The sequence below is a fragment of the Aythya marila genome, assembly GCF_965140915.1.
Source record: "Aythya marila genome assembly, chromosome: 5".
NCBI lineage: Eukaryota > Metazoa > Chordata > Aves > Anseriformes > Anatidae > Aythya > Aythya marila.
Genome location: NC_139046.1, coordinates 23,380,654 through 23,392,480, shown reverse-complemented (window position 1 = coordinate 23,392,480; position 11,827 = coordinate 23,380,654). Strand labels below are relative to the sequence as shown.

General features: G+C 45.9%; 1 protein-coding gene across 4 annotated transcripts in view; it reads left to right on the top strand.

The window, feature by feature from the left end:
* Window positions 1-217: 217 nt before the first annotated feature.
* The window catches only part of BAZ1A (bromodomain adjacent to zinc finger domain 1A), a 61,490-nt gene continuing 49,880 nt past the window's right edge, over window positions 218-11,827 (top strand). For 3 of the 4 annotated variants that reach the window (XM_082760910.1, XM_082760911.1, XM_082760908.1), the window contains exons 1-3: window positions 218-474; window positions 1,164-1,314; window positions 8,376-8,654. In XM_082760910.1, coding sequence (XP_082617036.1) covers window positions 1,202-1,314; window positions 8,376-8,654 — 392 coding nt within the window. In that variant the 5' untranslated portion in view covers window positions 218-474; window positions 1,164-1,201. Of the gene's footprint in view, window positions 475-806; window positions 1,315-8,375; window positions 8,655-11,827 lie in introns of those variants that run through there. The other variant, XM_082760909.1, reaches the window with a different exon arrangement.

The following is an 11,827-nucleotide window of genomic DNA, read 5'->3' as shown; positions in this document are numbered from 1 at the left end:
GGCACAGCCCTGCCCTCGGGGCCGGCCCGGGCTGGGGGGAGCCCCTCGGGACCCGCAGCCCGGCCCGTGGCGGGGGCAGCGGGCTCCGGTGCCCGGGTGCCGGTGCCCCGGGTGCCGCCGCCTCAGCGCAGCCCGGCCGGCCGGGCCTCCCCCCCCCTTCCCTCTCTCCCTCCCTCCCTGTGCGCGCCGCAGATCGCAGGCTGATAATTCGAAAATGGAGGATGAGCCCTCTCAGCCATTAATTAATAATGTAGCTCGCTGTCTTCCTGTGTGACACACGCTGGAAGGCACCGAGCGGCCAATAAAGATGTAGGGGAGAGAAGTGGAAGGCTCCTCCCCGCCGCTCTTCCTGATTGAGGGCTCGGCGAAGTAGATCAAAAACTTCCCGGGAGCCGGGCCGGGGGGGGGGCAGCGAGCAGGGACGAGCGGAGGGCGCCGCGTTTCGCACCCCGGGGCGGCTCGGGGCAGCACCAGGTAGGCGGCAGGGGGGCAGCGGAGCCCCGGGGTCCCCCGGAGCGGCGGGGATGGAGGGCGGGGAGTCCCCCGAGCCGGGGCTCGGACCCTGCTAGGGCAGCGGGCCGGCAGGAAGCGAAGGAGGGCGATGAGCGGCGGCGGCGGGCGGCAGGAGGAGGAGTGGAAGTTGATGGCCGGGCCGGCGTGCGCGGCTCGGAGGCGGGGAAGGGGGGACCCGGGGGGGGGGGGGGGCGGCGGAGACAAAGCGCGGCGGCGGCGGCCGGGGCCGGGGTATCCCCGCGGCGAGCACGTTGTGTGCGGCCGGGGCCGGGGCCGGGGCCGCGGCCGCGGGCGGGGTGGGCCGGGGGGGCGCCGCCCCCGCCCGGCGCTCGGCGTCATGGCCCCATTGTGAGGCTGCGGGAGGAGGCGGGGGAGGAAGGAGCCGCCGCTCGCTCCCCGCGCAGTCCCAGGCAGGCAGCGGCGTGTCAGGCACACAAAAGGCTGCCGCCGCCCGAGCCCGCCGCGCTCCGCCGCTCCTTCCCCGGCCCCCCCGGGGGGAGGGACACGCCGGGCCCGCTCCCTCCTCCCCGGGCCGGGGGCGCCGCCGCCCGCCCGCACTCACTGCCCGCCTTCCCTCCGTCTGTTTTTTTCTTTTTTTTTTTTTTCTTCTTCTTCTTCTTCCCCCCCCCCTCCTCCTCTCCGGTTCGAAGCGGGTCCCGGGGCAGGAAGGAGACGACGGAGCGGGGCGATGCCGCTGCTGCACCGCAAGCCCTTCGTGAGGGAGAAGCCCCCCGCCGACCTGCGGCCGGACGAGCGCGTCTTCCACTGCAGGGTCACCAACGAGATCTTCAGGGACTACGAGTAAGCCGCGGACACCCCCCCCCCCCCCCCCCCCCCCCCCCCACGGCCTTTCCGCGGGGCAGCAGCGGTTGCAGCCCCCAACGGCTGACACCTGGGCGGGGAGGCGGGGGGAGGCGGCCGGGGGATTCCCCGGCAGCGCCGCGGGGAGCCCGGCGGGGCGGAGGGGAGGCGGCGGCGGCGGCTCGGGGAGAGGGGGGGGGGGGGAGGCTGGCGCCGAGCCCGTGCCCCACCGAGGGGTGGGGGGAGAGGGCGGATCTCCCGGCCTGGGCAGGGGGAATCCCTGCCCGCCTTCCCCTGCTGGCGGGGGGATCCCGCCGGCCCCCTCCTCCTCCTCCTCCTCCTGCTGCTGCTGCTGCCGCCGCCTCGGGGCAGGGGGCGCCGGCTGCCGCGCACCCCCGCGGGGAAGTGAAAGTTGCGGCGGGCGCTGCGAGCCCCGGCCCTTGCCCCGGCCCCGCCGCATGTGGCTAGGCCGGGACGCGCCGCCAACGGCCGCCGGGCCGGGCCCGGGCCGCACAACGGCGGCGGCCGCCCCTGCGTGCGGGGCCCGGCGGCCACCAGCGCTGGGGGAGCTCCCGGCCGGCCCCCGGCCGCCGCGCTGAACCCCTCGTACCCGGCGGCCTCCCCCCCGCACCCCCCGCCGGGCCGGGCCGGGGTGTCAGAGCCGCCGCGCCGCCCATGGCCGCCCTCGCTCCGCCCTCCGCGGGCCCGGGAGCCGCTGCCCGGCCCGGCTGGAAGGGGCTCGGCCGGGCCGGGAGGGCCGCGGGGCGCTGCACCTGCACCTGTCCGCGGGGCGCAGAGCCCGGCCCGGCGCCCTCACAGCGCGGGGAGCGCCCGGGGCGGGAAGCTGGCCCCGGGAGGGACACCTGTCCCGTCACGGCCCCCTCTTTTTATTCTTTTTTTTTTTTTTTTTTTTCCCCGTTCGGTGAAAAAGCCCGGTGGAGATTGTGCAAGCGCCGTTAAGGCGGCGCGGTGGAGGGAAGGCAGGGGTAGTCCCTAAGTTAGTGTCAGGGACTTGAGTGCCTGCGAGAACAATGGACGGAAAGTACTGGGACGGCTCGCTAAGGCTGCTGCGTGCGTGTCTCCGGACCCGCAGCCTCATCCAGCACCGTCCCCACCTACAAAATCCCCCAAATCCAAGCTCATTTGATATATATAATAATAATAATAAAAAAAAAAGATGTGTAGACTAATGAGATTTGTATCTGAAATACTTTTCATTCGCAGCATATGGAATGAGAGCACACCTAGATCTTTTTCATGTTTAGGCTTGTTTTTCCGACTCAAATACACTTCACCTAATAAAATCGTGAAGAAGTTGGATTAGGTAACTCCGGAGGGTAATGCCTCGCTGTTTCCTGGGCAATGCGCTGTGTGTGGGGGGGGAGAGGGGCGTTGAATGTTTCGTTGGGAATTTTCTGCCGAGTGTTTTCATTATAGGGTGTGTGAGGAGGTAACAAGCGAGAGCTGACAGCCTCCTGTTTCTGTAGGAATGGAGGCCCCCTCCCCCAGCTCCTAATATTTTGAAAGCTGCTTTTCTGGTTACAATTATTATTATCACGTAATTAGATGACTCTTGTGTTTGTTGACACCTCTGAAATGTGCTTCAGGTATATATAGTTTTGAGTAAATTTTAGCATGAAAGGTATCTTTTTTTAAATCAGACTTATTTACACTGTGAGGATGTTGCCATTAAGAAAAAGCACGAAAGACCAAATTCCGTATGTAACCCAACTTCGTGAATTAAGGGATGAATTTAGGCTTGTGTTCACACAGGCTATCCCTACAAATGCCAGTGGGTGGTTAGCTCAGAGGTCAGGGCTAGGATATGGTGTTTGGGAAAATACCGTTGCCTTTCCCACAGAAATTTCATCCCTGCTTGTTTTTTTCTCTTTCACTTTTATATTTTCCCTGGTATTCGGCACTTCTCTACCTTGGATCAAATTGGTGCTTTGATTGACAAGCTTAGTGTTTTTTACGTGGCATGTTCTTTTGGCACAACTGTATTTGTTTACACCACAAACAACCCGCAATAATCTAATCTGTTGAAGAACGTTGGGTCACCTTTTGGCAAGTTTTACAGATGCTGTTCCATCCTCCTGGTTGCAGCTCTTCCTACTTGCAAAGCGATGCTTCAAATAGCTACTGTCCTCTGAGAGCACTTCCCTTTTCTTTGTCTAAACAAGGGCAATTAGGTTAATGATAGGGAGGGCCCACTTTTAAAAAACTGTATTAGTTCTTTCATGAAAGAAAACTGTTGTCCACATCAGTCCTTTCTGCATCTACTTTTGCCATAGTAACTGGATTTTTTTTTTTTTTTTGAAGGGGGAAATTTAAAGATTGCATAATCTGACTAGATCAAACAGGCTGTATCGATACGCATGGTAACCTGAATTCACCCCCACCTCCTCAAATACATATGTATGCTTTTAATTACTACAAACCACTAGCACTTAAGCTGTTTTTTTAAGAGTACAAATTTAGAACATTGAAAAGCTTCTTTCATGCTCACAGCAGCACTAGCAGAGATGAGTACGAATCACACATTGTATTCTTCTCTCCATAAAAACTCATACTAATGCAAGGAGAATTTGGCAAGACTAGTGTTTCGTAAAGTGACTTTCCTGTTAAGAATGCATTTCCTTTCTGATCTGAAATACTATCACATAATTTTGTAATCCTTTAAAAGGGGGCACAGTGAGGTAGCAAAGTTCAGTTGTACTTACGAGGAGCTAAGGGAACTGATGTTTTTAATGCTTAATTGCCATCCTGATTGGGGGTGGATCAGGGGATAAATCAACAAAAGAGTGTCTCGAGCTGGAAGCGTAGTAGATGGAAAAGCCAGTAAGGGGGCGCACGTTAAAACAGTGGGATGTAGTTGCCAGTCTTTTTCACCTCGCTTTGGAAACTATGGGAAGTGTTGCTCATGAAGACAGCCTCACTTATTTTTTCCCATTTAAGAGGCCATTGATTTAAAGAGAGGATTTCATAGAGCTAAGAGAGTAAAGTAGTAGAGAGACAGCGGAAGGAATGTTTCTCATTCTAAAACATAGGGACTTAATGGGTGGAAGGAGTTTTGTATCTTCAAAACCTACTAAAATGTTACTTGTAGATTGGCCTGTGGGATTATAAGTAAAAGTAAGAAAGAGGTCTCTTTAAAAGTCTTTTTAAAGTATCCTTAGTTTAATTAGGTGGACTTTTCTATTTTGTTGAAGATAAGCCCATAAATTGGAAGTATGTTTCTTAGTGTGTAATTAATCTGTAAGCCTTAAGGAGTAAGTGTCTTTTTCTTACATTTTATTTGGTATGTTACTTTGTTGTATGTAGTGTTGGCCACTTCTGGAAACAGGTAGAGTACATTAACACCCCTGTTTGCCACGTACTGGATGGTAAAGTTCTTTTGTGAATATCCTGATACCATAGCCTATATAGATTACATGTTAGATTTAAAGGGCTTCATGATTAAAAATTATATTGTCTACAAATTAGCCATTAAATAGATTTTGTTTTTACTCTCTCTTAGATCTCACATAACTTTCTCTGTTTTTACATTCTCCAGACTATAGTTCTTCTGTTTAAATGAGAACAAGCCCTCTCCTGACTTGTTTTTAATACATGCTTAAAAAAGTAAATAGAAATGAATGAAAGTAAATGGTTTGTAACAAGCACGTGCTTGAAATACTAAAAATACAGTAGAACTTAGACTCAGTGGCAATACTTGGTTAGTTCAAGCACAAGCTACCTATTGCTGCTAGGCTTGATTGATTTATTTCTTTCTTTTTCTCTGCTGACTGCACTTGCAATGGATATAAACTGCAAGTAATCTATTTCCACAATTATTTCCTTCTCCTAATGAACTGCCTCGTGTCAAATACTTACCAAGCAGCGGCACTAAACTGCTCAATGATTGCTGATCGCTTTGCAGTTTAGCTTACCTTGCGTGGCAAACTCTCTCTATAACATACATGTAAAAAAGATGCCCAGCTGAGAAGTCAGCATTAATTACTCAGTGGCCTGCAGCAGGGTGCAACATGGGCACCTTGGGCCTGATGGGGCGTCGTGGATGAGCTTTGAGCGCTTGCACGAGCCCTCGTGTCTCGTGAGAACCATGTTGTAGGCAGTTGCACGGGTCTTGGAGCAGTGAGAAAGCCCCACAGGCTGTAATCCCTAGATAAGGATGTTGATAAGGCTTTAGGTATGACGTGGCAGCAGATGCACTTGCTTTTGTGAATTTGAATCTAGCGTGGAATATGATCAAGTGTACGGCTGCTCTTTCTGGGAGGAGAAAGTACAGCACTGCTGCTGGGCTGTTGTTTTGGTAGCTGCTGTGTGTGCACGCTCTGGAAATCTTCTTGTGATAACCGAAACGTACCACAGAGACAGGGAAAGGAGGAGTGCTACAAATAAAATCTGCTGCCGTGCTGTTGTGATTTCTTTTTTTTCTTCCTCTCTCTCAAACTGAGTTAAAGTGAGATCATTAAAACATTGCAATAAAACTGTGTTAACAGACTAAGCCACAGATGGTTTTGATGTGCTCTGTGTAATGACTAGCTACAGACAAATAACGCCTTCAAAACTGAAAGCAAATTTTTTTTTTGGTACAAATTTTTTCTTCCCTTTGACTTTACGGGGGGAAAAATCCACACAAAACAAAAGAGGAAATGAGCTGCAATGAAACTAGATACACAAAGCATTGTATGCAAATGGAAAAATGTTTTCCTCAAATATGTTTCAGTTCAAGTAATCTTAGAATTTTGTGCTTGAGGTAATCATGGGAAAAGAGACTTCAGAAGGTGTTTTTTTTTCTTGTGTGTGGATTTTTTTTTTTTTTTTTAAAGAAGTTCAATGTTGCTGCTTTAAATAGCCCGAGTGCGCGGTGTCCCCTCGCAGAGAGCAGCCCTTAAAGGCACCGTCAGCCTCCGGCTCTCCCTGCCTCTGTGTGCACGCTCTCTTTTCCTCAGTAATTTCTGAAAACTATGTGCTGATGGGTTTTTGAATAAGTCTTAGATTGCTTTTGTGCTTCCTGGCTGAAGGTAATTATTGGGTACCTCTTTGGTAAGTGAGAAACAGAAGTGTATGTAGAGAGACAGCAGTATGAAGACTTTAGTAAATATATAACTTCATCCACTGAAGTCAGCAAGGCTACTTCAAGGTATCACAAATTTCATATAGAGGTAGTAAAATGCAGGGCAGAAATAGACCTGAAGGAATTGTGTGCTGTTTATTTCATTACCTTTTCTTAAAAATCTGTCAATTCCTCCTTATCTAACCATTTTTTTTTTAAATGTTTCAGTAACTGTTCTGTGCTTTATTGCTACTCATTTGTTTATTTTGTGTTAATACCTGTTTGGATCCAATCCGGTTGACAGCAGCAAACAGGCAGTGTTCTGTCCTATCCACAGACAGACTGACTGCCAGCCAGCCGTTCTTCATGTATTGAAGAACAATCCATCTCCTTTGAAGAACAATTAATCTCCTTCTCTCTCATTTGTTCTCCATTTCTTGTTTAGAGTAGGCAAATTGAAGTTACTCATTATAACAGGTGTTGTCAGATGTATGAGTTAGACACAAATGATACAAAAATTCTGTAACTTTGTAGTTGTTAGATATTATTCACAGAATGTGTATTTCCTCTTCTGTCCTAATTCCCTTCTTGTCACAGCTGATGTTCTTCCTAAAGCATCTTTCTCTCACTCAGAGGAATCCTGTGCTCGCACAGAAAGGATTATCTGAGCCAGGACCCTCTATTGTCCTTAATCTGGAATTTCCATGTTCATTTCCAAACGGTTATTGCTGCGTCTGTCCAGCTGCACTGTGTTACCATCGGTGTAACTGGTGCACATTTGTTGGCTTCAGTTTGCAGGGAGCCTGCAATAAACTTGAAGTGTGAACTGTACAGCTCTTTAACCCCGTTAGGAGAAATGATTTGAGCAGTTCCATCCCTATAAAAATGGCAACACTGCACTGTGTAACTTTTCTTAAAGAAATTAAACTTCAGTGTAAGGGTCTCAAGTAGCATGCAACCCTCTGTAGGTATTGTGTCTGCCTCGAAACAGCTATGTTAGACCGATACAAGGCAAAAACCCCCAAATTTGTCATGTTGCATACCTACAAATACTAGTCTGTTAAGAGTTGGAAAAGGCAAATAAATGCCTACACTGGGGCCACTGAAATGTTGTTCTGCTGTCAGATCACTGATTTGTAGTATGTGATATGTATTAACGTGGTTCTCTGAGTGGCTACCTTATCTATATCATCTAGACAGTGTTTTAACAAATCACTGTGTTTCTGATACTTGTCAAAAATTGACAGCTATTGACTAATGAAAGCCCTTCTTTCTCGATCCCAGTGTAATAACCAGTAAGTAAGCAATAGCAACGCTGTAATTTTAGCATTAATTGGAAATACAGGGAAGGAAGAGAATCAATATTTGCTGATGGAACAAAGGAGGAGAAGAATCAGTATGGGAAAAAACAGTTCAATGCTTTTTCTAAGAGCAGTACAAACAGTGAAGGAATAAAAACTATTTAGAGAAGTACTTGACATTATTATTATTTTTTTTTTTTTTTATTTTTTTTTTTAGCGCTCCATCTTTTCATTTGTGAGCTGGGGCACTCCAAATCTGAAACTTACTCAAGTTTCAACATGTTTGTGTGATCTTAAGGTTGTTCTGTGTTTATACAACTTTAGACCCTCCTCCTGCAAATATGTGAGGAAATGCAGGGGATGCAACAAGGCTATGACACATTAAACTGTGTGATTATTCTTGTGTGTAAGGCTACTTCATGTGAGTGTGTTTACAGCACTTGTAGGTCTTGATGCTCTCTGCCTGCACTCTGTAGTGCGAGCAGACCTTGGTTTTACAGTAACAATTTACCCAGCCATGGCTTAAGAAGTGATAAATAACCTTTGGTTGTGTCTGCAACCTGTAGAGGAGTAGAGCTGTCTTTGAACTTCAAGCTTGAAAGAAAAAGTTGCTGCTGTGTTAATTGTGACCATGCTGAACATGATGTTAGAATGTAATTATTTTCTTTCTCTCTCTCCCCTCTTCCCCTTCTTTTCAGTGACTTTTTTGAACGCACCATCCTGTGTAACAGCCTCGTATGGAGTTGTGCTGTCACAGGTAAACCAGGACTCACATATCAGGAAGCACTGGAATCAGAGAAGAAAGCCAGACATAATCTACAGAGTTTTCCAGAGGCACTCATCATTCCAGTTCTCTACTTGGCCACCCTTACCCATCGCTCACGACTTCATGAGATCTGTGATGAAATCTTTGCTTATGTCAAGGACCGGTATTTTGTTGGTGAAATGGTGGAAGTAGTTAGAAATAATGGTGCAAGGTAAGTGTGTGTGTGTGTGTGTGTGTACTTACATATATATATATGTATATGTATGTATGTATATGTATATATATGTGTGTTTCATTTGGGTTGGTGTGCACCCTTTTCTGTATGTGTATTTTTAAACCAAAAACCAGGAAAATAAACTTCATAAAACATAACAGAGATCAGGTGTGATACTTAAGTTAGCGATACTGTTACTGCTTCTAACTGTTTTAATTAAGAGTAGAATTGTATTGCTGGGCTTGGTTTCTCATTCCTCAGCATAGAAGTAGCTGTGGGGACAGGAGGGTTCTCTTGGGTCTTGACGCAGCAATCTTTCAGTCCTGGTGGTGGATTTGCAAAGGAATGGCAGTCTCTCGGCTCATCTGTGGAAAAAAAGGTGGGCTGCTCCTAGACTGAGATCTAATTAGGAACTAGGGGAAGCTATGAGTTAGAATTCATATGGAAGTTTTGATGAAATCATCCAGATACAATTAATCAAGTGGTGCACTGTGTACCCAGAGTGGCTAAACTATAGCAAACTTAAAGAATTGATTAGAGTTGGGTTTTTGATTTCTAGGTGGTAACTAAAATTGGAAGTATATTCTCAGAAAAGTTACGAATTAACTGTAAAATATTTGTAGTAGGAGATTATCTGCAATTCTGCTTCCCTCAGGGTTAATGCTATACTTGCACCGATTTATATATTGTAAGCATTTTTATTGTTATCTTAAACTGATAAAATTTGGAAGAGCTTCAGATGCTTTTTCATATCATCAGTACATATGCTCTGTAGTATAAGTAAGTCGTCTTACAACACCTAGCTAGCCTGAGTCTTTCTTTAAGCAACTTCTGGGAGAGGATTAGAAAAGGTCTTTGTTTAGTCTAAATGAGTCTGCAGTTTCTTGTAACTGAGATATAAAATGGAAAGACTTAAACATGCTTAACTTGGAAATACCTGCAGAATGTGTATTAAAGCCTTTGTGGGTTCATCTGTTCTTGTTTGGCCAGGAGGAAGATGCCAGTTTACAGTGCAGAGCAGACAGGGCACAACCTGGGCAATATGGGCTTCATAATAACCTTGTACATACTGGGTGGTAGGAGTGGGCTGATTCAGTGTGGTCATCGGAGAGTGTCTCTGTTCAGTATGGGTTTTCTTAGTGGCTGATCCAGATCTTGTTAAAGGCAAATCTTGTACTACATCGGGAAGAGAAATCTGTGTTGCAGGAGATAATTTGTAAGGAAATTTGTATGGGTACGTACTTGATGGGATGGGACTTAATATAAGATCTTTCCATTTCTTCCCTGTTCTATTCCTTTCAACCAGTCTCAGTCTGCAAAACCTAGACAAGAACACCTTTGATAGAGTTGTTGCTTCCAGTATAGAAAACCTAAATCCAAAGTCTGTTTCTATCTTTCTCATCTTATGCTTGTATAGTGAATAAACCCATGTCACCCTTAGCACTGTACTAATTTTGCTTTGTGAATAAGATTTTATTTTACCAGGAACCTGAATATTAAGAAATATAAGTGTAGCTCAGCTGTTAGTTTTCAATACCATAATACAATGCCTTTGTTTCCCATCTTTGAAGATACTGTCAATTTCCAAACTATTAATGAAAAGAGTACTTCAGAATATCAAACTTTTTTTCTAAGAACAACTTTCTCATCTTTAATTGCTTTTCTAAACTCTTAGCTAAAATATGCCTGTGTATCTTTTGCTTTTTAAAACTTACGTGAAAAGTAGGATTATGTGCCATAAATACAAATCTTTCTTGTTTATTCATCTTACGAAATTCAGAATCTGTTTCACTTTTCCTTGCGCACCATCATGAATCATGTTTTAAGTTTGTCCTAACAAAATGGCTTCTACTTACCATCTGGGCTTAATTCTGTTCAGATAAAGTTGTGATATCAGTCTATCTCATGAAGATAAAGCTATCTTTATTTTTTCTAGCAGCCTTTCTATTCAGTCTCCTTGGTTATTCAAAATTGTGTGGAGATGCATATCTAACAACATTGTGTTTATGTTCTAGTTTCACAGAACAATCTATTAATAAGGCCTAAGCTAGATTTCTTCAGCCTTTGGCTTAGGCTAGATAATCATTCAAAATACTGGAGATTCAGATGAAATCTATTTCCATCAAAAACTAACCTGCTAGAAATTGTATGCTTTAAACTGCACGAGTGTGAAGTGTTTCTGTTGAAATGAAGAATGAAAAATTATCCATAGCTGACTGTATGCCACGGATATTCTAGCCAAATGTATAGTAGGGAGCTACTTCAGGTCTTTAATACTAAATTCAGGAAACAGTGCAAATAACATGGTACTGCAGAGGGATTTTTATGTTTGGAGATAAATAATTAAAGAATACAAAGTGGGAGGAGGTGAGACGTAGTTATTCTTCTGCCCAGTTAGCAGTTGACTTTGACCTGTATTTTGAAGGACTGTGTTGGGGCTTAAGTATACCAACTCACTACTCGTAAATAGCACTGCTGTTCAGCACTGATTGGTGTGTTTGTTGTGACTAGCTGCATTTTTGTGATAGTTTCTCGCAAAAATGGTCACAGTCCATCTACAGTGAAGTAGCATCAGACCAACAGAGTTGGGCAGATCGTGAGAACTCATTTTTCATAGTGTTGTAAACTGTTACACTGCATTTAGGTATGACTCTTTCTACACAAAGATTGTTTATTACCTGAGCTCCATGCATCATTTAATGTGAAACTAATACCATGATGCTCATGTAACCAAGGGTAAATAACGGCTGCTCAAGCAATTTAAGTATTAATATTTTATAATTCTTAACTTTGCACGTTTAATATTCTTGTAGGATGGATTACTTTGATGTGATTTTCTAGATGTTGAACAAAATTAATGGACGGGAACCCAAAGATGAGAAGAGTTAGTGTTTTGGCTTAATGTACATATTTTTTATTTTGAGTACAAGAAGCAGTCTATAGGACTGTAAGGAATGGACAGGTGATCTGGAAGGGTAAGAAGACAGGTGCTTTGTCCAGAAGGTAGGCAGAAAGCAACTTTGGAGACTTGTGTTTTTTGTCTTCTACCTGCGTGTTCTGGTTCTTAGAGAATCTCGTGCCCCAGTGACATTTCTGGTCCCTTTCAGGCTCTTACAGTTTCTAGCCTTCTGTTGCACTGCTCCATTTTGAATTTGTCTGCTTCTGCCTTG